The following is a 24,803-nucleotide window of genomic DNA, read 5'->3' on the forward strand; positions in this document are numbered from 1 at the left end:
TGTGTGTGTGTGTGTGTGTGTTTATGTCGCAAAGCATGCTTTTGTGCGGCCTTTTCACCGCAACCAAGAAATGAACGCGAGCATAAAAGAGACAACTGTCTGGTGATATTTGACATGACGCAAAATATACCCGTCTGTTATATAGGCGCAATGCAGTCTTTTCGAATTCGCTTGTTCCGACGAGATTTTCTTGGAAACATTTTTTTTTCTGTTCAGTCGTTTCGTTTTATTTTCAACGTTGTCATCGTTCACACAGTGCCAAACTTATCTCTGCTTCGACTGATTCCAAATCCATAAATGTGTGGGTATTATCTATGCCCTATTGAATATGCTTACTTGTATCTATTCTTTATACATGCTATTTTCGAGGATAAATCTATTCCAGAACGAATCCAAGACATGCACTTTACAACTTCCTCAATAAACTTCTGTCGTTAGGAAATATGAGCGTTATCTAACTGCCGCAATTAGACAAAACATGCACAGAACACACGAATATGCTTATGATATAAATGACAATACCACTTAATTACAACCATTTCAAACAGCCTTTCACTTCTCACTTCTCACATCTCTTTCCAGTGAATTTGGTATTCACTTTTTTCTCGTCGCACTCCACATCAATAAAATGTTATTTATGTTTGTAGTTTAAAGCTGCAAACACTTGAATACCATCGAAAGAGAAAAAAATGCCCAGATCAAATTTCAATTTTCAATTGGTATTGCTTTAATCCGATCTGAATGGACGAAAAAGTAATCTGTGCCAGAGATAAAGTAGTTGCTTCATCAAGATTTCATGATCATGACAACATTCATTTGGTAAATAATAGTGTACATTCAACTGTGGTTTTTATACATCACCACCCAATTGAACAAAAGTGCTTCCAATGAAAATATTTGTCAATTGTCTCCAACACATGTAACACATTTGAAATTCATCGTCCGAAATCCGATTTGTGACGAGATCTGTTGTGCGAGTGAGGCAAAATCTCGACACCGAGATTTTTTTTTATTTTGTTTGGTGCGAACTATTTAGAACGAGAGAAAACAACAGTAAGGAAAAAAGTCGTCGCATGCTCGGAGGCGAGAGTGTTTTTTTAGCGTAAATTCAATCGTAATATATCCAATAGAAGATAGAGAGAGAGAGAGAGAGAGAGAGAGAGAGAGAGAGCGAAAAATGAGGCGAAAAAGCACATGATCTAATAATAATACAGAGGCATTCAATGCGGGCTGAGAATAAGGAGCGAATGCGGCAGCAGCAACAACAACAAAACCAAACGATGATAATTTCAAAAAAGTGCCGTAAAATTGTGGAAAACATATGTGCTATAGCAAATATACGCGCACAGACAACAGACAAGCACACACGCTTTCGCCATGCGAACAACAGCAAAACACACACGGAATGAACAACATACCAGTCGGTGTGTGTATCATGCCGTTCTACGTTCCGTTTCGTTTTCGTTAGCACGCCAACGTTCACATGCATTTTCGATGAAAATCCATCCAACGGATCATTTTCTATGTGTGTACACATAGCACTATGGCTGAGAATGTGCAAAACGAGGGAAGACGTACACACACCGAGTACACAGAGTAAATAGACAGGCATGAATTTTCCCAGAGTTCAGTTTTACTGCAACATTTGAATCGTCTGAAAGGCGAAGTGCTTTCCGTGAACGCGTGCTGTGCTGTTTTGGCTATTGCCAAACGCACACTCAAATCAATTCGTTTTCGATAGTTCGATTGTTGTTCGGTTTTTTTTTTTTTTTTTTGTATGTTCGTTCGTTTGTTCATTTCTATCACACGAAATTAATTTCCTTTTCCACTTGTGAATGTGTCGCGTCTGCAGAAGCATAAGAAATAACAATCAATTGCACAAGGATAAAAAGCGTTTTAACCAAATGTAAAATCCAATAGAAAAGCAAATTAATTTAAAAATCCCAAACAGATCACAATGAGTACGGAACAGTAAAAAAAAATGGAAAATGGTTCAAATAATATTCATTCGTGGCCGCAGCAGTGCATGACGTTTATTTATTATTTTCATTCCAACTGTGTGTATTTTTATTTTGATTCTCGCTTTGCCAGACGAGTCCGAGCTAAAAGAACATTAGCACACATAAAAAAATATACGACGAAGTGACATTAACGGCAAGCGAATGAGCAGGCGAGCGAGTGAGAGAGAGAGAGAAGGAAAGAAAAAAAGAATTTGAACAAAGCAAATAAATTGAATGTATTGAAATAAAAATACCCAAACCAAAATATCGCGGTCGATGTAGTTCCTTTTTATGTGTGCCAAGTGAATGGAATGAATTTTGTGTGTTGGACGTTTGATAATTTTTTAAAGTTCGTCAGCTCGTTTTCCTCACACACTCTCTTCTCCTCCCATTCTCTCGCTCATTCTCTGCCTCGTTGAAAATGCAGATAAATTGTGTACTGATTTTTTTTATTGCTTCAATCGAAACATTTTTTTTCTCGTGAAATTTGTTTACATCAACATCATACTGTGGTCTTAATACTGCCAGTGATTTGTGTATTTTACATTGGCTAAAGTGTTTGATTGCTATAGGAATTTATGTATGTTCATGCGATACAGCGAATGAATACGAGAGAAGCAGCCGTTAGACATAACATAAACTTATGTTCTTAATTACGTTCTGAGAGGGGGGAACTGATATCATTTCGAATCGAAATGGCAAATTCAATACGTACAAAATCTGTTTGGTTTTGCTCGCAATCTCTGAAATTAAATTTAAATTGATTTTGATTCGTACAAATGGATCAAGACCTTTTTTTCTCTGCCATGCTGAAAGCCGTGCAACTCAATGGCCAAATACACATTGAATTGCCTAACAATATAACCGTCTTCGTCTCGTTTGTCTGAAGGCGAAGGCACACTTGCTCTTGCAACCATTGACATTATTCCCTTGAAGAACGAACAAGAAAAAAGAAACCCACGACCGCACGGGAAAATTAAATCGATTGGTAGCACACAAATAAGCGCGATATAGAAAAAAAGAGTCATTTACAAAGAAAGTTTAAGATTGAATAAATAAAAACCGGAAATTTCGAATCAAAGCCGAGAAACATAATGAAAACGTAATGGTAATGTCATGTGCGGGTACGGCACGGTTCCATCGGTAAAATACGATTTTATGTTTGCGTGCCACAACAAATTTTCTATTATAGCACACACCAGCGACACACGATCCCTTTCACCACCCGTCCACCGTTGTTGCCTGCACCTTTCCCATCAAAACGATGTATACTCAAATGTGAATGCAAATTTGCGTAAAACAATGAAATGGTGACGAATGAACAGCGAATAAAAAAGTAAAATAAAATTGTGCTGTCTCTTACGTAATTAGAATATGTCCAATGGTGAAAAATGGTTATGACTATAAAATGACAAATTTTGTGGTGTTTTTTTTTTCTTCTTCTGGTATTTGTTGTTATTGTTGTTGTTGCGGCAAAGTTTGAAAAAATGTTGTAAATATGTGTGAGGTCACCTGCTAAAAATAAAATCTAGCAATATTAGAATGCCCGTGAAAATGTGTGTAGAAGGTGACAGTTGAAAGATTGCTGTCAACCAAAGCCAAAGACACGAGTATATCGATCGATTCAATTCGAAATGGATGTGGCCACCTCGGACGCTTCCACTTCACACGATCATTTATCATACAAATGAATGTACGAAACGACCGAATAAAAACCACCAGCAAAAAAGAATGCCCACAACTAAAACCAGAGTGGACAAAAAGCTAGACAAAAAGTGTAGCAAGGAAAATTAATGAAATTTTTAACCAACCGACCGGAAGAAAAAAATTGGGAGCCCAAGAGATAAAACGAGGACAACTGCAATTTTCTGTGTTCAGTTAACTAATTTAGTCGATTTATTTTACTCTTTGTGAATTTGCTCCGCATTGAAAGCCACAAATGGTAATCCACATGTATCTTATGTTTCTGCATAAACGAGTCAAATGGGACTCGGTGTGGTGTGTGTTTGTGTGCTTTTTTCCCTGTGCTTCAATAGCGTTTGTTATATTGACGCGTGTTCTTCTCTCTCTCTCTCTTTATTCTACCTCGGCTTCAGTAGTTACCTCGCATTTTCAAGTGAGAAAATTCGTTTTTCATTGGCATTACCGTGCCAACAGCAAACACCGCGCGTCGCCGTTGTTATTCAGTCCTACTTTCGCGAAACGGGGCAGCATAAAGCGACCGAATGAACAAACACACAGTGTGCAGAAGCACTTCACCGCTGCTTGAGTCGTGTAACGACTGCAGTGAAATACAGCAATGCATACATAAAGAATATCGCATTGCATAATCAAATCGAGAGCACCACACTCCATGCATACATGCGTACATATAGGATAGATACATTTGTGGATCGCATCGTTCTCAGTAAGCATTTGAACTCGTGTCGATTCGGGATGTTTTGTAAATGACAAAATATTTTTTTTCTGGCTATCCTCAATATCCTTCTTCGTCGTCTTTTGCATCGTTGTGAATTCTCGTCGAAACAAAATCAAGTCGAGAGTACAACGTATATGATCGTAAAAACTGAATAAAGCGTAAAAAACACTTACGAAACCATTGATTTTAAAAACACAATCTCGTGCCACAAATAACCGTAATTTTATTTACCATTTGCATAGTTTTCGCTTCATTCCATTGCATTTTTTCCTACATTTTCCATCGTTTGCACCACTCGTTTCAATCGAATATTCAATATAATATTCGATTTCGTTCCTCTTTTTTTCACTTTTTTCTTTCCCACGAATAATAATCGGTTTATGACGGAAGCAATCGCTTCGCTTGAAAGCAAACGAAATCTGTTACATCGAATCACTTGTGATTTCAAAAAGCCATAAATCGATCAATAGAAAATCTTCAACATTTGGTACGATTCAATTTGTTCCCTTGCATGGAAAATATGTTTTCCATGATATTCATATGTACATATTGAAGTGTGGTTGGTAGGGAAAAAATGGCATTGTTATTTCACTATTTGAAACATGCACAGATGTATACACACGAAAGCCAAGCTCAATCAAAATTAAACCAAGTGAATATTTGAAGGTGCCACATTTAGAGTGAACTTTGATTTTTCATACTCAATTTCAATATTTTTAGATATTGCTCGTGCTATTTTCTACTCCAAAGTAAACCTAGATTTGTATTTCTCTTGGCGTGCACCGCTATGAATTTATATTTTGTTATTCATGATAACGTTTGCCTCGAAACGTATTTATGTTGGAAAAATATTGACGATTGCGATCAAATTGTTGTTGGCTTTTTTTTCATCTCAATTACTCTACGGTTTTACATTGGAATAAACACCATTTTATAGCGTTTCGGGATTTTCGAGTGGGTGTTCGAACCATAGGTCAAACTATCAATGAATTTTTAAAAAGGCAATTCGTTCGCTTTCCCTCTTTATAAACATTCAACAATTTGATGGAAAATATTTACAGGACAAATCACTAACAACTTCTGCTTTTGATAAGCGCAAATTACACGAGAGAGTGAGAAAGATTAATTCAATTCATAAATATTATGCCAACTTTTGAAGGAGCCAAACTTAATATCCACCACCGCTGACAAAAACATTTCAGTTTTGCATACAATAGTTTATTGTCATAAAAGTTTATATTGCTGTTTGCAGTAAGAAATGCACCCTCCGGAGTAATGAATGCATTTATGTCTGCTTTTTTATGACTTATATCATGTGTACACCAACCATAAACCGAAATAATCTTTTTTTTTCGTTGTTGCAGTTCGTAGATGCGTTGCATTTCAGCTATTTAGTGTTGCATTCTGCTGTTCGGAATAGGGAAAAAAATTGTGTTTAATTACTTTGCCCTCGTTAAATAATAATTTTATGTAAAAGAGTAAAATTGAATTCCACACAATTCGCTTCCGACACATCTTATGGGAATTATGGCACAAGTTTTCAAAGAAATTGCAGAAGAAAAAAAACCACTGCAATGTTATGTATGTGTGTCTGACAAAATGGTGTTTGGTTTAAAATTTAAAGTGATTTAGTTTCAGATTCACACCAAGAGGTATGCCGAAAGATTGGGTGCAGCTTAAGTGACCTCTTAAAAGCAATTCTCATGTTGATGATATTTTTGCAGCATAATACGGACAAAAATAAGCTTTTGAAAGTATGAATGGCAAAGACTGCAAACAGTTTCATTGCATCTGTTTTTTGAATACTTTTACACGCTCTGTACTTTACATCGTAACAGTTCATCGAGTTAATAATGTTGAATTTTCCATCATTATTCTCACTTGAATGAAGATTGTCGTTAGTTTTGGTATTTCGATAATGCATCAGTGCATCGATTGGTAATTTAATGCAAAATCGATGCATTCGAGCTGCTCTTGCTGATGATATGACAACCACAAAAGACAATATCCATCGAGATCAAAAGCGATGGGGGGATGCACTAGATGTATCGATACTATCGACCGATTCGTCCCACATGAATATGCGTTCAACGATATGAATTGGCAATCTGATTTCAGCTTCTGGGATCCAACTTGAGCCGTATCGACATAATTTCAATGTTTGCGTCACACACTGAAACTGACACACATATACACAAAACACACACCACACAAGAGGCTCATCCACATCGGCTAACTGTTACACCAGAAAACCTTATCTGATTGATAATTATAGATACGAGCTACGTTTATTTGCTTCGTAAATGCCAATTTGGCCGAGGCATATTTCAACCCCACACACACACACACACACACACACACACACACACACACACATGAACACAATGCAAAGCGAACCAAAGTGAAAAAAAACCTTCATATTGATTTAGTAGCGTAGTTTGTAATGCGATTTCGGTGGCAATCGAAGTCATTTCGAAGCTTTGTATTCCACAGACAGACAGATATAAATAGGAGATTCGTAATTACAGTCGATTTTGGTAATAAAACCATTGCTAATTGTTTACACGGGAAATTTATTTATTTCCAAATGAACACAGCATGCGACACAAAGGAAATGACCCCAAAATGATAACTTTCTAATAGCCAATACGGTAGAGTCCTTTTTTTTGTTTACTTTGAACAATATCATCAACTTCGATCGAGCTCAATTGTAGTGGAAAAAAGAATGGTTCACAGATACGTCGTTATTTGTTGGTCTATGCTCAGTGCTCAGTGGCGTGGAAAAGAGCACGACGATGGAAGCATTCGGCATGAATGAACACATATGCCACGTACATTTACAGCCATTGAATCATTAATGCACACACAACGGATTAAAGTTTAATCCGAGGCGCATATGACTGCCATTGCCTAGTGTTTGCATTAAAGCTTCTCATTGAATATCCGCAGGAATGTGTGACTTCCTGCAACACACAAGCTACAACACACAAGTATACCATACACATGCACAGGCACACATACACATATGACTTTTGTTTGCATCAAATATTTATGCAAAATCGAGTTTCGTTCTTTCGCACCGTCGCACTGACTCGGCAATTTCATACAAAGTGGCTACTTATTTTTTTTTTAAAATATAAGCAGTGTTCCTGTGTGCGCTTCCTTTCGTTTTGTTTTTTAATTCGGTTAAAAAGCTTGGATTCTTTCAGTTCTCTCTCAGACAAAGAGGGAGAGAGGGAGAGAGAGAGAGAGAGAGTCTCACGGCCTCTGCTTTTTCGTTGCACACAAAAATTATTCCAGAAGAGTGATTTTCCACAAGGAAAAAGAAGAAAAGCTGCACGAAAAAAAAAAAAGAAAATTTCACAGAGAGAAACGATGCAAAGTGAATCGCACTATACGCTTTTTTTCCACTGACTTTCCACAGATGTGTGTGCGGAGTAGTATAGGCAGACAATAAAACAATCATAGCGTTAAAAATTCATAGTCAGCACGTTTTCTTGTTCGGGGTGGTTGCCACTAAAAAAATCATATATCGTTGTCGTATGCGACAGTTGTTGTTGTACGTTAGTCGTGTCGGTGTATGTGAAAGGAGTCGAACGAAGGCACATGCACTGGCAAAGGCATACAAAACATTTCATACAATGATTTGCCACAATTTTCATTTTTAGTTATCATTTCGATCAGTAGCGAGCCGGTGTCGTTTTTCGCTTTTTCAACCGAAAACCAAAATCCAATCAATAGCTCTACACAGTTTGGAGTGGCGCTGACAGATTCATATCGCACAAAACGATGACAACAGGCGATTTAAAATCTATATTAAAAAAACCACCAATCGGGTAATCAACTATTATTACTGCACCATTTTTCAACCAACACTGTACTACACACGCTGCAATTTTTCGTTTGTTTTTCTCTTTCTCTCGCAATTTTCTGGTTCAGTTTGTTATTTATTTTTAAATTTTGTTCCACCTGAACTCACTTGACACAATGATGCCATATTATTTCGAAGAATGTTTTATTTAATTTAATTGAAAAGTCCGAAAAATCGGGAGGTTCGACACATAAAAGGAAAAAAAAATTGATCCAAAGTCCATATATTTTTTGCTGAAATCAATAAACAACCGTAATACCAACGGATAAATGACAAAATAATGGAAATATTTTTCGGTCAACGTTGATGAATATTGCTGTTATTAGATACAGTTCATATGTATCAATATTAATGCATTTTCCTGTTGGCATTTTCTGTTCGGAAAGGGGGGATTTATCGATTTTGATATGTGTATGTGTGTATGGCATTAAGTCGATACAATAAACAGCTTTTGCTATTTCGTTTTCCATTTGGATATTAATCCCTCAGTACGTACCATTTGCAGTTTGTTCCAACATGCCATTAGTGTCAAAGTGTACGACGAGTGTGTGCTCAAATGTATGAAATAAATGTGTATGCCTTGGGAATACCGACAACGACAACGACGACGACGACGACGATTGATCTTATCACAATCGCATTTAATTATTGCTGCTATCGTTAGTGAGCGCTAAAAGTGATTTAGTGCTGTGCCCATCAAACGGCATAAAAATTCGAACAACAACATTTCATCGACGGGCTTCATTTTCAGTGTGAAAGAGATAGAACCGAAAAACCAAAATCACCCGCAAGATGTCATTGGTTTTGTGTAATTTGGGTGGACCATCTGGTCCACGACGCAGCAATCAATCCTCCGACCAAAATTGTGTGACATCGTCGGCAGCGGCAGCAGCAGCAGCATCACGAAATGCATCGAATGCTGCCAATTTACCATCTTCGTCTTCGGCATCTGCTCTGCACCGCAGTGCAGGCATGCACACGTCGCCATCATCTTCAACGTTGCACCAAACCACAGCCGGAAATGACAATAACAATAATAGTAACGCGAAATCTAATTACAACGAAACCGATGATCCAAATCAAGTTACAATTTACAGGTAAAAATGGATAGATTCGTCGTCGAAGTGCTTTTTTTTCTTCATGTTGTTTGGTTTCGGGTGAAACGTTGCGTGTAAGCGCAATTGAATTTTGTGCTTTACAAAATTATATAGGGCAAAGCATTCTGCATTTCCAATCAATGGGGAACTGAAATGTAATCCAAGCACGACACACACGTACAAATGTTGCACAGTGATTCGTTTTGGTTTCTTTTTTTCCATTTGGGTTCCTTTTTTCGAAAAGAGCTTTAGCAAAAATCTTGAATGTGACACCGAGTGCCATTCAGTTAACATTACGTTATCTACAAATGACAACATAATCGGATTTTCGACTACAATTTGATTCATTTTTCTCTCGTTTTCTCTTCTCTCCTTCTCTCTTTTTCCACATGGTCTTTTTTGCAGGTGTCGAGCTCCAATCGCATCACTTGATTGCATGGAAGAGTTTAGTGGTACGGGCGGTCAACTTGATTTCGGTATTATGGCTTTTTTGCTTTTATTCACAAAACAAAAAACAAACGATAAAATCAACAACTAGCAGAAAATGTGTTGAATTTACGTTCATTGGATCATTTGCAATTAAGTTGCGTTTTCATTCTGCACGAATAAAAAAAAACAAACAAACAAGTGAATCGTTTTCGAACGCACACTTTAACGAAACATTGTATTTAGCATGTAAAAAAGTCATTGAATCGCAACTGGTTGCAAATAACAAAAAGTTGGATTTGCTTTTTCAAAAATTGACACGTTGAAATGCATTTCAGCAAATGGGAAAAGTTTTGGAGCCAATTTAAATTTGGAGAAAAAAAACTCTACATAAATCCGTTTTTACACTGATAAATGCAATGTTACCAAATCAAATGCAGCGTGAATGAATTGCGTTTCGTTTCGTTTTGATTTAAGTTTCAAAATCCATGCTTCAACTCCAACAACGATTAGTATTGACATTTTTTCTCTTCGGTTGCGAAATCATTTTAATAGCATTTGCAGCATACTAATATACGTGTATTATATATGTTTGGTGCAATAATTCCGTTTAAATATTTATCACTCTCTCAAATGAGATTACGCAAATGTTTCGGAAAAGTGTATATACTATGTTCATTAAATCCGCAAGGGAAATCGCATCAACCGAATGTCAACCATAGTAGATGTTGTGATTTTCTACATATTTATAATTGAAATTTACTAATTCTTTGCCGTTTTCATTGTTTCATGTACTTGTTTCGCGATTGGTCTATTCTGCGTTTTAAAAAAATGCGGTTTATTTTTTGATGATGATGTTGATGGAAAAAAAAAATCAGGTCGTTCAATAAGTTTGGGTTCAAATCAAGCGCTAACAATACGCCACGGAGCACCAACACCAGGATTACGATACAAAAACTTGGGCAAAAGCGGATTACGTGTATCAAATGTTGGCCTAGGCACGTGGCCAATATTCTCACCAGGCGTTCCCGAAGAGCAAGCCGAAGCCATTGTTAAGCTCGCATATGACAGTGGAATCAACATCTTTGATATCTCTGAAGCGCACTCCGGTTAGTAAACGCTAATGTTTTTATTATGGTCGCGCAACGATAAAAACGATTGTTTGGCTTTTTGCAGAAGTGGAATTGGGAAAAATTATTCAGAAGCATGGTTGGAAACGAACCGGCTACGTGGTCACAATAAAAATTTACTGGAGCATGAAGGGTGAAGAGCGTGGACTATCGCGCAAACACATCATCGAAAGTGTGAAAGCAAGCCTACTACGTCTGCAATTGGCGTATGTTGACATTGTGACTATATACAAAGCAGATCCAATGTGCCCAATGGAAGGTGAGTTAGTCTCATTCGCTCCCTCTCTCTCTCTCTCTCATCTCGTTTCTCTCCGCAGTATTGACGCTATTATGCGACCCATTTCATTCAAATATAGTGTAGTTGCAGAAACGATGCCATTTCATTCAATGGCCTTTGTTTGCTATCGCCTCACATACATACAGCTCTCTAGCTTTATTGTGTGATAAAATAGAATAAAAACTTTTGATTAACACGATCTGCATTCGCATTCTTTTCATAGAAATTGTTCGCGCTATGACATACATAATACAAGAAGGATGGACTATGTATTGGGGTACCAGCCGTTGGACTCATTGCGAGGTAATTCACATGCTCACCATTTTTATTCATCCATTGTGTGTGTGTGTGTGTATGAATGGAATTTGTCAAAGTTTTTTATGCGTCAATTTCATGCAGATTATGGAAGCGTATTCAAACTGTCGCCAATTCAATTGTATTCCGCCGATCGTCGAACAATCCGAATACCATATGTTCTGCCGTGAAAAGTGTGAACTGTACTTACCGGAAATGTACAATAAAATTGGCGTTGGATTGATGGCATGGGGCCCATTGTCGATGGCATTGGGCGATGCACAAAACGGTGAACGTTTACTATTTCCGAAGAACTCATTTAAGACGAAAAGTCACAGCTATTCATGGACTGAAGATGAAATCAATAAAAATGTGAGTTATTCATAACACAATAGCATTTCCAAGACATAACTCGATCAAAATGTTGATGTACATTTTTATGTGGATATTTGTTTTTTTTTTCCCATGCAGAGCTTCAACTGGTCGAAGGAAAGGATTGATGAAACACGCAAGCAAAGTGACAAAGTGCGTGATTTGTGTTCGTTGGCGGAAAAATTGGGATGCAGTCCAACTCAACTGTCAATTGCTTGGACACTGAAACATGAACCAGTGCAGTGTCTCTTGATCGGTGCCATAAATGTTGAGCAATTACATCAGAATTTACAAGCGTTACAGGTAAAAATGTGTGCCTTGTAAGTGCCGCCATAAATAAGATTTTCAAGCATTTGCATTCAGGGCATTGAGTTGTTTCCATTGCTCCTCCACAATCTCCAATTGACTACAATTTGATACATTTTTCTCTGCAGCTACTACCACGACTCTCGGCAAGTGTAATGCTTGAATTGGAGCGGATATTGGACAACAAACCTATACGACCGCCAGCAATATCAACGTTAGCGCTTCGGTGACAATCAGCCGGTCCCGCAGGCGATAGGGTGGCCTGCGGGACAGAAACGCCGAAAGAGGAAACTATTAGTTTGTGTGAAGATTCAAAGGAAACGTCTAAGGTAGCTTTTTGTGAAATACAGTGACAAAAGGAGATCTTAGACATCGATAACAAATTGTCAAAGACCGCCGTGTCAAAGAGTCCCGATGTGATGCATTTGACCGGCGGCAGTTCGAATAATACTTTTAATCCGATTGCACCAACTAATAATTCTTCTACCAATACTTGTTCTTCTTCAATTGTTAATAGTAAAAAACAGCATTCAATTTCCACGATTAAATGCGATAATAATTCATTTGCTCAACACGTAGATAGCTCGAAAAGTATCAGTAAAAATTCGCTACGCTTAGATATTACTAGTAAAACATGCGATGCACTCACAGCCAACGCTGCTGCTGCTGCTGCTAATGGCGGTGGCGGCAGTGGTGGTGTTGGTGTTGATGAAGAAAAAGTAGAGATCATGGCGTCACCGAAATGCGATGCAACAGCAATGTCACCACAAACGGCTCAATCCACGTCGTCATCGTCAAAAAAGACCGTCAAACGAAATTTCAGCATGATAAGTTTCAAATCGCTGGACTTTAATCTTCGATCGATTTGTTCGAGCATGAAGGGAAAACATGGCAAGGATACGAACAGCAGTGGATCGGGTAAATCAACAACCGTACCAACTGCATCTAGCAGCAAAACAAGCATTACGACGACCACACGTACACCCTATCTCAAGGTTGAAGCCGTTGACAATGATGTCGACGAAGAGCATTTGTTGATCTCGTTTCCACAGTCGCCATACTCACATCGCGGCAGTTTTGATAAGACACAATCACAGCACCTAACTACAGTTCACTCCGATTACACGCGGTCGCAGGCGAGTTCACCGTTTTTATCTATTACCACACCTCCAAATATTCGCCGTTCTTCTACGTCCGACATAATTGATAAAAAACCACCAATGCCATCCACAAATGTCACACCGAACGAGAGTCGTCGACCAAGCACATCGAGTCTTCTGCGCAAGGCTCGTGAACGCAAAGGCAGTGAAACTAAAGGAGGTACGTGTACCATACATTTTACATAAATTAATGATGATTCTTTGAAAATGATTTTAATTTGGTTTGACTTTCATCTGAACGGATTGATTTGGTTTTTGTTTTACACAGCTGGAGCCTTGATGAGCCATAATATGGGTTCCCGCAGTTTGTCACATGGTGGATTATCACGAGGCGGCGGACGCATGGGACGAAGAACGAGCATGGCATTTTAAATTGTATTCGGGCCATGCTTCTACCCAAACTACACATTTTATGGAATTTTTGAGCAATCTTTGGAATCATTCAATTAGCTTATTAAAAAATAATTAAAACCAAAGAAGAAAAAAAACTCGCGCTGCAAAACGATTTTATGAGAATACTCAAGCGAATTGATTGAATTCAGACAACAAACTAACAAAATACAATACATCAGCCTAATATATACATAATGTACCTTATAACAACAAACAAACAACTAACTTTTACCAACTACTTAGAATCTGATACAAAAACAATGGGAAAACCCAACCAACCAACAAAAAAACATACATATTTTTTTCAGATTTGTTAAGCAAAACAAAAAAAAGCCTATGCGTAAAATAATCGTTCGCTACACAACAAAATAAACTTTAAGTCGAGAATCAAGAAATTTTTTCAACAAATTTTCACTGATACCAAGCAAAATATACCAAAATGAAAATATTTTGAAAAAAAAAAAATCCAATTGATACATTTATGAACAATAAAGAGAGGTACTCGGTAGACGCCGCATTGAGGTTGAATTTTCGAATTTCGGTTTCATTCTGATGATTTAATTTTAAAGCGAGCAACGAATTCAGCTATATATTTTCAGACTGACAACCCTTTTCTCTCTCTCTCTCTTTCTTCATTCGCTCATCACCGTCGGATGACTTAGTTAGTTCTCTTTAGAAAAAAAACACCAAACAAAACTCAACTCTAGATTTAATTTACCATTTAGCATTTCGTTCGATTTTGGTTTGCCTTTGTAGAGTTCGCTCGTTGCATTATTATGAATATAGGTGAATGACTGTGATCTTGCATCTATGACAGAAGGGAGTCTATTCAAAATGAAAGCAAAAAACAAACTGTCTCAATTGTTTCAATTCTAGCCAATATACAAATGGAATCTAGAATTTTAATTGCAAATTTAATTTTAGTCTAGGATGAGAATTTTTAGGTAGCACAAATAATATCAAAAACAAATACAAATCTCTTGCGGAAAATCTATTTTCACAAAACAATAATTTCGTATTCGATATGTGTTTTGAATCTTTAGAAATCTATTTATCGTTATAGCAATTTACCAAAAAAAAAAAACAAACAAGTATATCATTTGTTCTATAATATAGTTTGTTCTTAGACAAATGGATTCTCAATCTGTTCTATACTCTTTAATTCTGGTTGTCAAAATGCGTGTGTGAATAGCAATGATTTTGAGATGAAAAGCAATCCACATTTTTTTTCTTCGTTCATTTGTTAAAATGTTCCCGGTCGGAAATATATTTATGTTTTTCTTATTAGTAGAACGACGATGACGATGACGCCAAGCACATACATGCAAAGTAGAAAACGCGATTTAATGCAAACAGTCACCATAACGTTTGTTTCAAATAGATACAGAACTAAGAAAAAATGCATAAACAAATAGTAAAATTTCTTATTATCACCAATTGTCTTGATTCGCATTTAGAACCAATCATGTACCGAATAGAAAAATTTCAATAAAGTTGTCAAATTCAAACTTCAATCATACGCATTTGTTCTGCATGGATTTTTCTTTTTCATTTCATTTTGTTGTCGTTTTCGTCATACAGCGAACCGAACATTCAGCTCGCTCGATGATGCTGTTATGTGAGTAAGTATTGAGGATAAAAAACAAGCGATAATAATTTCTGTGCCAAAACACATTGGAATCGTTGAAAGAGTTGATTGTGCTCGCCAGAATAATCGAAATGATTGTGTTGAGATGCTTTGATATGCTACTGTCAACGGTGTAGTAAAAATCTCTTCAAAGCACGAAAAAATCATGTTGCGCACAATTTTCAGTGCCAACAAACATTTAAACAAATGAATGCAGGCAATATTCCAGGAAAATCGATATCGCCTCACTCTTTCGGTTGCTATTGAGTTTTTATTGCGTCGCAAAATTTTCGCACTTCTTTTCTCCGCTCAGGTCGGCCTTTCTTTTTCGTACACAGCACATTTTTGCTGACGACGCTCATATCAGTTGGTGTTTGTGGTCGAATCAAACGGTTTAACGTGTATTTATGGCAGTGAAAACGATCGCATTGTTTTATTCAGCCAAAATGAACATATTGACACAAAAAAACGCTAATGTCTTGCAAGAACAAACAATTCAGTGATAAGTGGAAAATGAACTTATGATTTAATTTTGATTTGATTCGCTGATTGCAACAAATGTTCGGCCAATTTGGCGTTGTATTACAGCGATTCGCTGCCGGTAGAGAGGAAAAATAGGCACGTTTGATTGTGAAAAAAGCATGCATTCTCAATGTATTTCTTGCAATTGATGCCATTGGAAGGTTTCGATAAGTATCATGCACATGTAATGTGCAATTGTTTTTCGAACGAAACATGAAATTTCATGTCGTACAACAGAAACAAATGTCGCATCAAATCGTGGTTCGAAAAGTGAGGCATCATTCAGACGGAATGCATGTTGCTCCGTGTACGATGTTTCTTTTTCACCGTTAGCCGAGCATCGATTCAGACAGTGCTGTTTTTTTTTCGTTCGCAACACAGAATCGCACTTTGCATACGAATACCAGTCGCCGGAGGATGGTTTCTGGTTTCAGTGTATGCGTAAGTGGTTGTGTTGTAGGCACTGCGAGTAAAGTGAAGCGAATATGCGCACACAGACTAACGACGGTTCGATGTGGTGGTTCACTCTTGAGTGCGAATGAGAGAGACTAATACAGATGATATTGAGAGACTACGCATATTGCGAAAGCCATTCGTATTGGTGAAACTTCATTGGCACAGTCGCAAGCAGTGACGAGAGAATCACACCACTCAATCGTTCCGAATATATTGAGAGGTGCAGTTGACTTATAGCATTCGCGCTATTAGAAAATCAGTTGACAAAGTGAAAATTCATCCGAAATCGTCTTTCGGTAAGACAAAAGTGTTCTTTTCTTTGGTTTTTCATAAAAATTAATTGAGAATTGTCAAGTGAACATCCGATTTGTTGAAATTATTTTCGTTTTGTTGGCATTTTTTATGTCGTTGCAATTTTTGATTTTGCTAGTATAAACACCACGTGTCGATTGTACATTTTCTGCCCGCGATTTTGATTTTTCGTGCCATCGTTTTGCAATTTTCGCAACAATTTGTAACATTCTTATGCAAATTCAGCTAATTTCCCAATAGAAAAAAATGTCGGTGAATTTGTGAAAATCGTAAAGCAAAAAAAACTGTGCTTCATCTGGCAAATCGTATTGCAACGTCACAATTCCATTCAGTATTGTATTTTAAATGGTGCACAAACAATCGTTGCGGTTAACGGTTCCTTATGTTCGTGCGCACAATAAAGAGATATTGTTTTTTGTGTTTTTGTTGTTGCACCGAACATTGTATAGGAACGAAAACGTAGTAATAACGCAATTTTCGAGCATTTTCGGTGTAAATTCGTTCGTCTTAAAGAATTTTAACTAAAACAGTGATTGATATATTGATTGTCGCATCTACAGTATTTAATTTGACGAAGAAGAAAAGGTCTGACGTGACATGGATCCAAATCAGCCACCAGTTGGCCGCGCTAGAGGCCGCGGTCGTGGTCTTTTCCAGCATCCAACGCCATTCCATGCAAAAGATGGTCATCCTGGTGTGAGTAAAGCATTCATTTCGTTTGAATTCAAAGACATTGTTTGTTTGCATAAAAAGATGGCTCGTGTTGCATGCAAGTCGCAAGCACAAACACAATGACCGCCATACGAAATGGCGCCATTTTGTTTTGATGAAATTTTAATGCGCATTTCTTTATGTGCAGCCACAACGAGAACCGTATGCCCTCACCAGTGGCCCTCCGCGCCCTCCGGCACCTCAACCAGGCCGGCCAGTGGTGGGATTGAAACACTCATCTTCTGAAGACAGCCAGACAAAAGGACGCGGTGGTTGTAAGTCAGATTATTTTCTGCACCCTTTTTTTGGAAAGATTTGCGAGAAAAAGTCATGAGAACATTTGTTTCGAGCAGTTTCGAGTAAAGCCAACAGCTCAAACGAGGCTCAAACTAGTTGAAATATATGAATAAATCGACCAAGCATTTTTTTTTCACAAATCATTGGGCTTTTTGGAGTGATTTCACAATTATTTCTATGAATTTTATCATCTGTCCCATAGCAAAACTGCCAGCAACATCAGCCGGTTCTGATCCTTCCAAGCGAGTTTTGTATCCTGGTAAGTTTCAGCCACTCGTACGCTTGATTTTCATCAGAAACCAGTCATTGCAATCACTTTTGAAATTCGGAATTTGTAGAAAGTCGATCGGACAATATTCGTGGAACGATCCGCCAGCCACAAAAACCGTTACCCGAATCGTACTACTATACGCGGCCGAAAGAAATTTTGTCGAAAGTTGGTACCACCGGTCAAAAGATAACATGTGAAGCCAATTACTTTCGTTTGACCAAAAAGCCGGAATGGAATATCCATCTGTATCGCGTTGACTTCAGTCCGGATGTTCCCGATGAGCGATTCCGTCGCTATTTGGTGCGAACACAGAACGCTATGCTTGGTGGATATTTGTTCGACGGTACACAATTGTTCTTGGTGCGAACGTTGGATGGATCACCGGTTGTTCGTACAGCACGTGGAAATCGACCGGAAGTGGATGACACCGTGTACACCATTACGTTCACACTCGCACGGATTGTGTCCATGAACGAAACACAGTCAATGCAAGTGTTGAATTTGATCCTGCGTCGCGCAATGGACGATCTCCATTTGGAAACGATTGGCCGTAACAAATACGATGCTGCCGCCGCTGTAAGCATTTCTCCTTTCTTTTGATTATTCATATTCTTTGTCAAACATTCGTCAATTTATGTGATGCATTCGATTTCAATCTAGATCAAAGTTCCAAACTTGCGGCTTCAAATCTGGCCGGGTTACATTACCTCCATTCGGCAGCATGAAGAAGATATTTTGGTTTGTGCTGAAATTTCTCACAAGGTCATGCGCGACGAAACCGTTCTTGAAGTTTTGAGACGAATCCGAACGGAAAGTCGTGAGTTCAAGAACGAAGCAACGAAGGCTTTACTTGGTATGACTGTGTTGACACGGTACAACAACAAAACATACCGCATCGACGAAATTTCATTCGATGTCAAACCAAGTGATACATTCAAAATGCGAGATGAAGAGGTGTCGTACATCCAGTATTACAAAGTGAGTTTTGTTTTCATTGCTTCTTGAACATTCGATTTGAACAATTTGTACATACACGTATTTCGATGGAACCTCATGCATTTTGTGTGTGTGTTTACTTTCTTTTCTCGTTGCAGAAAAAGTACAATCTCGACATTCGTGATCACAATCAACCGATGCTGGTTTCCAATTTGAAAGAAAGAGATAGACGTGGTGGAATGACTGAAGTGTTGCTCGTTCCAGAGCTCTGCAACGTTACTGGTGAGCCACATGAATAGATTTAATTTGAATTGAAAGAGTATGATTTGAAAATGACAATATTTTTGCATGATTCAACAGGTTTGTCTGAAGAAATGCGATCCAACTTCAGGTAAATTCTTCACATACAGATAGAATTTTGCACGGCATTTCATTTCAAATTCATTTTCTCTGCAGAACAATGCGCGAAATGGCGCAATACACAAAAGTTGCACCAGCCGGTCGCATCGATCGTTTGTTGGCATTCAATCAACGTCTGCAACAACAAAGTGCACAACATCTTACCGATTGGAGCTTGGGATTGGATCCTAATTTGGTGAAAATTCCGGCTCGCATTTTGCCCTATCCACAAATCCTGTTCGGCAACGATAAAAAGTATGCATTTCATTTTTGTTATGTTGAAATTGAAACATGTTTTTTTCGGTTCTCTCAATTTTTTTCATGCGAGAAAAAAAATAAATCCATTTTTCCAGAGCTGATACCAACAGCCGTGCTGACTGGCAAGGCGAATTCCGCAACAATTCGATGGCCCATTGCATCGATTTGAAACGCTGGTATTTGATTACACCTTCGCGTGCACGAAAGGAAGCCGAAGATTTTGTCAAGGCACTGCAACGTGCTGGCAACGGAATGCGTTTCACCATCGGCAATCCACGCATGTAAGTGAATTTAGCTCATTTCTTGAGCATTTTCTTCATTTGAAGCATTTTTTACATAATTTTGAATACAATTGGAAATTATATTTGACCACATTCAATTCATGTTCACAGTGAAGAGTTGCAAAATGACATTCAAACGGCGGTTTCGGAAAAAATCGCCCAGGCTGCCGGCCAAAATCCACAATTGATTATGTGCGTTGTGTCGAACAATCAAGCCGATCGGTATGCAACGATCAAAAAACGGTGCTACTTGGATTTTGGTGTGCCAAGTCAAGTAATGGTTGCAAAAACAATCACACCCAAAGATAAAACCAAAGGCATCTCTGGATTGATGAGCGTAGCCACAAAGGTCGCGATTCAAATGAATGCCAAACTTGGAGGCTTGCCATGGTAAGATTTGGACAAGGACAAAAGCAAGATCGAAATAATAAAACGAAAATGTTTGAATTTGAATTTTAGGTTGATTGCAATGCCGGTCAGTGGTCTTATGACAGTTGGTTACGATGTGTGCCATGATCCGAAAAACAAGAACGATTCGTGGGGCGCCATGGTCGCAACAATGGACTTGCGAAAGAGGAACAACGAGTTCTTCAGTTCAGTGAATCGTCACAAGAGTGGTGAAGAAATTTCCAACTACTTGGGAATCAACATTGTCAAGGCTGTGAATCAATTCCAGCAAATCAACAATACATTGCCGGAAAAGATTTTGTTCTTCCGTGATGGTGTTGGCGATGGACAGATCCGATTCGTTCTTGAAAACGAGGTTGCCACCATGAAGGAAAAGCTCAAGGCCGTTTACGCACAATACAATCTGAAAGAGCCACCGTTTCTGTACATGATTGTGACGAAACGTGTGAACACACGCATCTTCTTTGATCGCAAGAATCCAGATCCGGGCACATGTGTCGATGATATCATCACATTGCCAGAACGGTAAGTTTATTTGTTTATTCGGCATGTTTTCTTTTGTGTGTGTGTGTGAGGTGAGGCGAGGTGTACGCATTTTTTCAAACGCATTTTTCTCTTCTTTTTCTTCAGGTATGACTTTTATTTGGTGTCACAATCGGTTCGCGAAGGAACAGTCTCACCGACAGGATTCAACATCATCCACGATACAATGGGTCTTCCACCTGACAAAGTTCAGGCGTTGACATTCCGTTTCACCTACTTCTACGTACGTATTTATCTGTGAATTCAACATTTGACAATCATTTTGTTCTCATTGGAATCAATCGTGTGACATTGCCTCTTTGCCTAATGGCCTTTTTTCTTTGAATTTCAGTATAATTGGAGTGGAACCGTTCGTGTACCAGCACTCTGCCAATATGCTCACAAGTTGGCATTCATCGCCAGCCAGTCGATGCAATCATCTCCAACCGGTGATGTAGCATCACGCATCGAACGCACACTCTACTTCTTGTAGACAAAATTTGAAGAGCCAGAGCTCACCATGGCCAACCCAACTGTTGCCAAACCATTTTTCTATCATTTTTTTCATTGGATTTTTTTTTCTATTCTTCATTTTGACATTATCAAAACAGAAACGATTCAAAAGCATTTACAGTACATATCATTTTGATTCGCTTTAATTTGACTGAAAATTTTTGCACGCGAAATTTAAATGAAACTGTAGCCCGACGAATGAAAGATATTTTCATACAAATATCACGCATATCGATATGTCGATAAACTGTTCGCAAATAAAAATATGAACAAAATTCATAAAAATGACGATACAACTCAAAGAAGTTTGACAGTTGCTTGTGAATTGTTTCTGTGTAACCAAAAAAAAAAATTATTGAAACAAACGACTTCATTTGCAAATGAAAAACATTTATTATTATCTCAATTTAACAAAACAATGAATAAACTTGAACATGTTCCTCTTTTTTCATTAAATACGAAATACTCTTTTTTCTCTGATGTTAACATAAAAACTAAGTGGAATCGGATTTGGTTATATTTTCAAGTCCACGAAATTCTTTGGCTAGCAAAAATCGTTCCGCTGAATCGCCTCGACTAGCTTCAGGTTTGATTTGTTTTATTGACTTGTAGTAACGCAGTGCAACCTCTTCAAACTTCTTCACATTCCCATTGTCCCATATTTTAACGAGCAAACTGGCATTTTCGGATGACATGAGAACAGCAAACTGTAAAACACTGTGAACTAAATCCATAATTTTGTCTTGATCCAAAGTTCGAACTCCTGTTGCATTTGGTGCCATGTCAGAAAGTACGCAATCGATTTTTCGCCCATTGAGCAGCTCTCTGATTCGATCTTGGGTTTTTGTATCGGTAAAATCCGCATGACTCAGCAAATGTGCACCCTGTGAATATGAGAAAAACCATCAACCGGATTAGGCCCGGTTGAATTGAACAAAATGATTCCAGATCCTAACACAAAGACCTACCTCAATGGGATGAATCGTGAGTAAATCAAGTCCAATCACAAATCCTTTTGGTTTCTTCTTTTGTTTTCCATCAGCATTTGTTTCACTCACGGCAATTTCAGTCCAGCTTCCTGGTGCAGCTCCACAGTCGATAACCGTTTGGCCGGGTTGCAGAATTTTTGCTCGTTCATTGATTTCAATCAATTTGAACGCACTTCGACACCTGAAAAATAAATGACAACAGCAAATTTATCCACTTGACGATCAATCGATCAACAAAAAGAAATTCTAAATTCTGATTTTTCATATTTTCTGTGGGATTTTCCAAAAACACACACACACCTATAATTCTTCGTTTTCGCCAATTCAACAAATGGGTCGGTCATCTGTCGCGAGAGCCACTGATGTGAACTGTGACTTTTCGCTTTATTCGGCACTTTTTTCAACTGCACACAGCTGGTGTGAATGCTTCGAATCAGTCGGGGATTGCAAATCATTTTGAATATAAAAAAATTAATTAAAAATTACCGTATTTACTCGTAAAGTGTGAATGTACCGGGTCGAGAACGATGTGCACATTTATCTGTTTGTTATGACAGGCAGAATGTGTGTTGCCTGATGCATGTTGTTATGAAGCATGTTGTCACTGTCACTTCCATATCCAAATCCATATGATATCAATTGTAAGGTTAGGGTCATTGATAGACACTTTTGCGCTGTATGTTTCACCTCGGTCGGTTTTTTTTGAATTAAAAATAAATTGCTTACACCACATTCCACAATAACAAGTCGAACAAAACGGTTATCATGGTCGCTGACTCTCAGGAAACATTAAAAAGACTCGCAATCAAATTGCACGAAATCGATGCCATTAAGTTTGGAAATTTCCAAACGAAATCTGGCCTTCAAACACCGATTTACTTCGATTTGCGGGTAATCATTAGTCATCCCGATGTAATGGTGAGTACGGCCGTCGACACGTGTTTTTATTACCTGTATGTGATTGTTGCCGTGATAACGGTGGCTGTAACAAAGAATTTCACATTAAATGCCATTTTCGATGTTAGGATTTATTGGCGACTTTGCTGTTGAATTTTGTCGACGAGCAAAAGATTGAGTACAAACACATTTGCGGAGTTCCTTACACAGCATTGCCGATTGCAACGTTGCTTTCGATCAAGCAAGAGAAACCGATGCTGATTCGTCGCAAAGAAGCCAAGGCCTACGGAACGAAGAAATTGATCGAAGGAAAGTATGGCGCAGGTGATTCGTGTCTGATCATTGAAGATATCATTACCTCAGGGTCGAGCATTTTGGAAACGGTGGCCGATTTGCGTGCAGAAGGTATTGTCATTCGATTTTCAATTTTCTCAAAGATAAGAATAATTAAACTAATTTAAATTGTCAGGTATCGTTGTGAATGACTCGATTGTTGTGATTGACCGGCAACAAGGTGGCGCGGCAAATATCACACATAATGATGTTCGTGTCCATTCGTTGTTCAAAATATCAGAATTTTTGGGCATTCTCCGTGAAGCCAATCGAATCGACGATGCGTGCGTCAAAGAAATCACGGATTATGTTACAAACAATCAAACTCCGGTGAAGGAAAATGAGCAACCAACGGTTGACCGCACCAAACTTACCTATGAATCTCGATTGGAGCTGACCAAAAGTCCAATCGCAAAGGATTTACTGCAGATTTGCATATCGAAGAAGACAAATCTGTGTTTGGCCGCTGATACCAATAAATCGGTTGATATTTTGAATGCAGCTGATGCCGCTGGCCCATACATTTGTGTGTTGAAAACACACGTTGACATCATCGATGACTTCAATGAAGATTTCGTTCGTTCATTGCAAGCCCTTGCCAAGAAGCACAATTTCTTGATCATGGAAGACCGTAAATTTGCTGATATCGGAAATACGGTTTTATTGCAGTACGGATCAGGTGTTTTCAGCATCGCCGATTGGGCAGATTTGGTCACCGTTCATTCGTTGACTGGACCGAGCATTTTGCAAGGATTGAAAAATGCTTTGAGCGGCACATCAGCCAATCGAGGCGTTTTCTTGTTGGCTGAACTCAGTTCGGCCGGCAATTTGATCACACAATCATACACTGAAAGCACAATGAAACTCGCTTCGACCACGGCAGACGCTGATTTTGTCGCTGGCATTGTTTGCCAAACGAAGGGTGTAGTTCAAGATGCAGGTCTTTTGCAATTGACACCCGGATGCAAAATTGATACGAAAACAGATGACTTGGGACAACAGTACAACACACCGGCATATGTTATCAAAGAAAAAGGAGCCGATATTGCCGTAGTTGGTCGTGGAATACTCAACGCCAAGGACATTCGCACAGCAGCAGAACTATATCGTGACCAACTGTGGACTGCATACACCGAACGTGTTAACTAATATTACTTGTTTATCAAATATTTGATATGCACAAATTATATTCCAGTTGAATACATTCCATTTGTTTTTTTTTTGGAACAAATCAAAACCATATATTATACCCATATTTTATATATATTTTTGAATATTTTAATAAATCAGTTGAACCAAATTTGAGGTATTTTCTCTCGAAAAATA

At 38.2% G+C, this 24,803-nt stretch overlaps 5 protein-coding genes across 6 annotated transcripts in view; 4 read left to right on the forward strand and 1 right to left on the reverse strand.

The window, feature by feature from the left end:
* Window positions 1-12,732, forward strand: part of LOC129564702 (voltage-gated potassium channel subunit beta-2-like) — a 43,759-nt gene extending 31,027 nt beyond the window's left edge. Inside the window, exons 1-8 of one of the 2 annotated variants that reach the window (XM_055438873.1) lie at window positions 3,364-9,387; window positions 9,793-9,863; window positions 10,692-10,922; window positions 10,990-11,202; window positions 11,444-11,523; window positions 11,620-11,886; window positions 11,986-12,189; window positions 12,321-12,732. In XM_055438873.1, coding sequence (XP_055294848.1) covers window positions 9,083-9,387; window positions 9,793-9,863; window positions 10,692-10,922; window positions 10,990-11,202; window positions 11,444-11,523; window positions 11,620-11,886; window positions 11,986-12,189; window positions 12,321-12,422 — 1,473 coding nt within the window. In that variant the 5' untranslated portion in view covers window positions 3,364-9,082 and the 3' untranslated portion in view covers window positions 12,423-12,732. Of the gene's footprint in view, window positions 1-3,363; window positions 9,388-9,792; window positions 9,864-10,691; window positions 10,923-10,989; window positions 11,203-11,443; window positions 11,524-11,619; window positions 11,887-11,985; window positions 12,190-12,320 lie in introns of those variants that run through there. The other variant, XM_055438872.1, reaches the window with a different exon arrangement.
* Window positions 12,612-15,259, forward strand: LOC129564710 (myosin-G heavy chain-like). Its single transcript, XM_055438881.1, has 2 exons — window positions 12,612-13,512; window positions 13,621-15,259. Exons 1-2 carry the CDS (start codon window positions 12,612-12,614, stop codon window positions 13,722-13,724), a joined length of 1,005 nt encoding a protein of 334 aa, XP_055294856.1. The 3' UTR covers window positions 13,725-15,259.
* Window positions 15,260-15,363: 104 nt separating this feature from the next.
* LOC129564698 (protein aubergine-like) lies at window positions 15,364-21,721 on the forward strand. Its single transcript, XM_055438866.1, has 14 exons — window positions 15,364-16,646; window positions 17,223-17,358; window positions 17,522-17,648; window positions 17,873-17,929; window positions 18,009-18,517; window positions 18,602-18,919; window positions 19,036-19,159; window positions 19,238-19,268; window positions 19,334-19,531; window positions 19,630-19,815; window positions 19,927-20,205; window positions 20,275-20,748; window positions 20,854-20,989; window positions 21,098-21,721. Exons 2-14 carry the CDS (start codon window positions 17,260-17,262, stop codon window positions 21,236-21,238), a joined length of 2,679 nt encoding a protein of 892 aa, XP_055294841.1. The 5' UTR covers window positions 15,364-16,646; window positions 17,223-17,259; the 3' UTR covers window positions 21,239-21,721.
* Window positions 21,632-22,892, reverse strand: LOC129564717 (rRNA methyltransferase 2, mitochondrial). Its single transcript, XM_055438887.1, has 3 exons — window positions 22,548-22,892; window positions 22,227-22,428; window positions 21,632-22,142 (listed from the first exon to the last, which is right to left on the reverse strand). Exons 1-3 carry the CDS (start codon window positions 22,700-22,702, stop codon window positions 21,753-21,755), a joined length of 747 nt encoding a protein of 248 aa, XP_055294862.1. The 5' UTR covers window positions 22,703-22,892; the 3' UTR covers window positions 21,632-21,752.
* LOC129564708 (uridine 5'-monophosphate synthase) lies at window positions 22,879-24,777 on the forward strand. Its single transcript, XM_055438878.1, has 3 exons — window positions 22,879-23,165; window positions 23,273-23,549; window positions 23,614-24,777. The coding sequence occupies exons 1-3, from the start codon at window positions 23,013-23,015 to the stop codon at window positions 24,624-24,626; spliced, it is 1,443 nt and encodes a 480-aa protein (XP_055294853.1). The 5' UTR covers window positions 22,879-23,012; the 3' UTR covers window positions 24,627-24,777.
* The last annotated feature ends 26 nt before the right edge of the window (window positions 24,778-24,803 follow it).

The sequence above is a fragment of the Sitodiplosis mosellana genome, unplaced genomic scaffold, assembly GCF_009176505.1.
Source record: "Sitodiplosis mosellana isolate CC-2019 unplaced genomic scaffold, AAFC_SMos_1.0 Smas_scaffold_1, whole genome shotgun sequence".
NCBI lineage: Eukaryota > Metazoa > Arthropoda > Insecta > Diptera > Cecidomyiidae > Sitodiplosis > Sitodiplosis mosellana.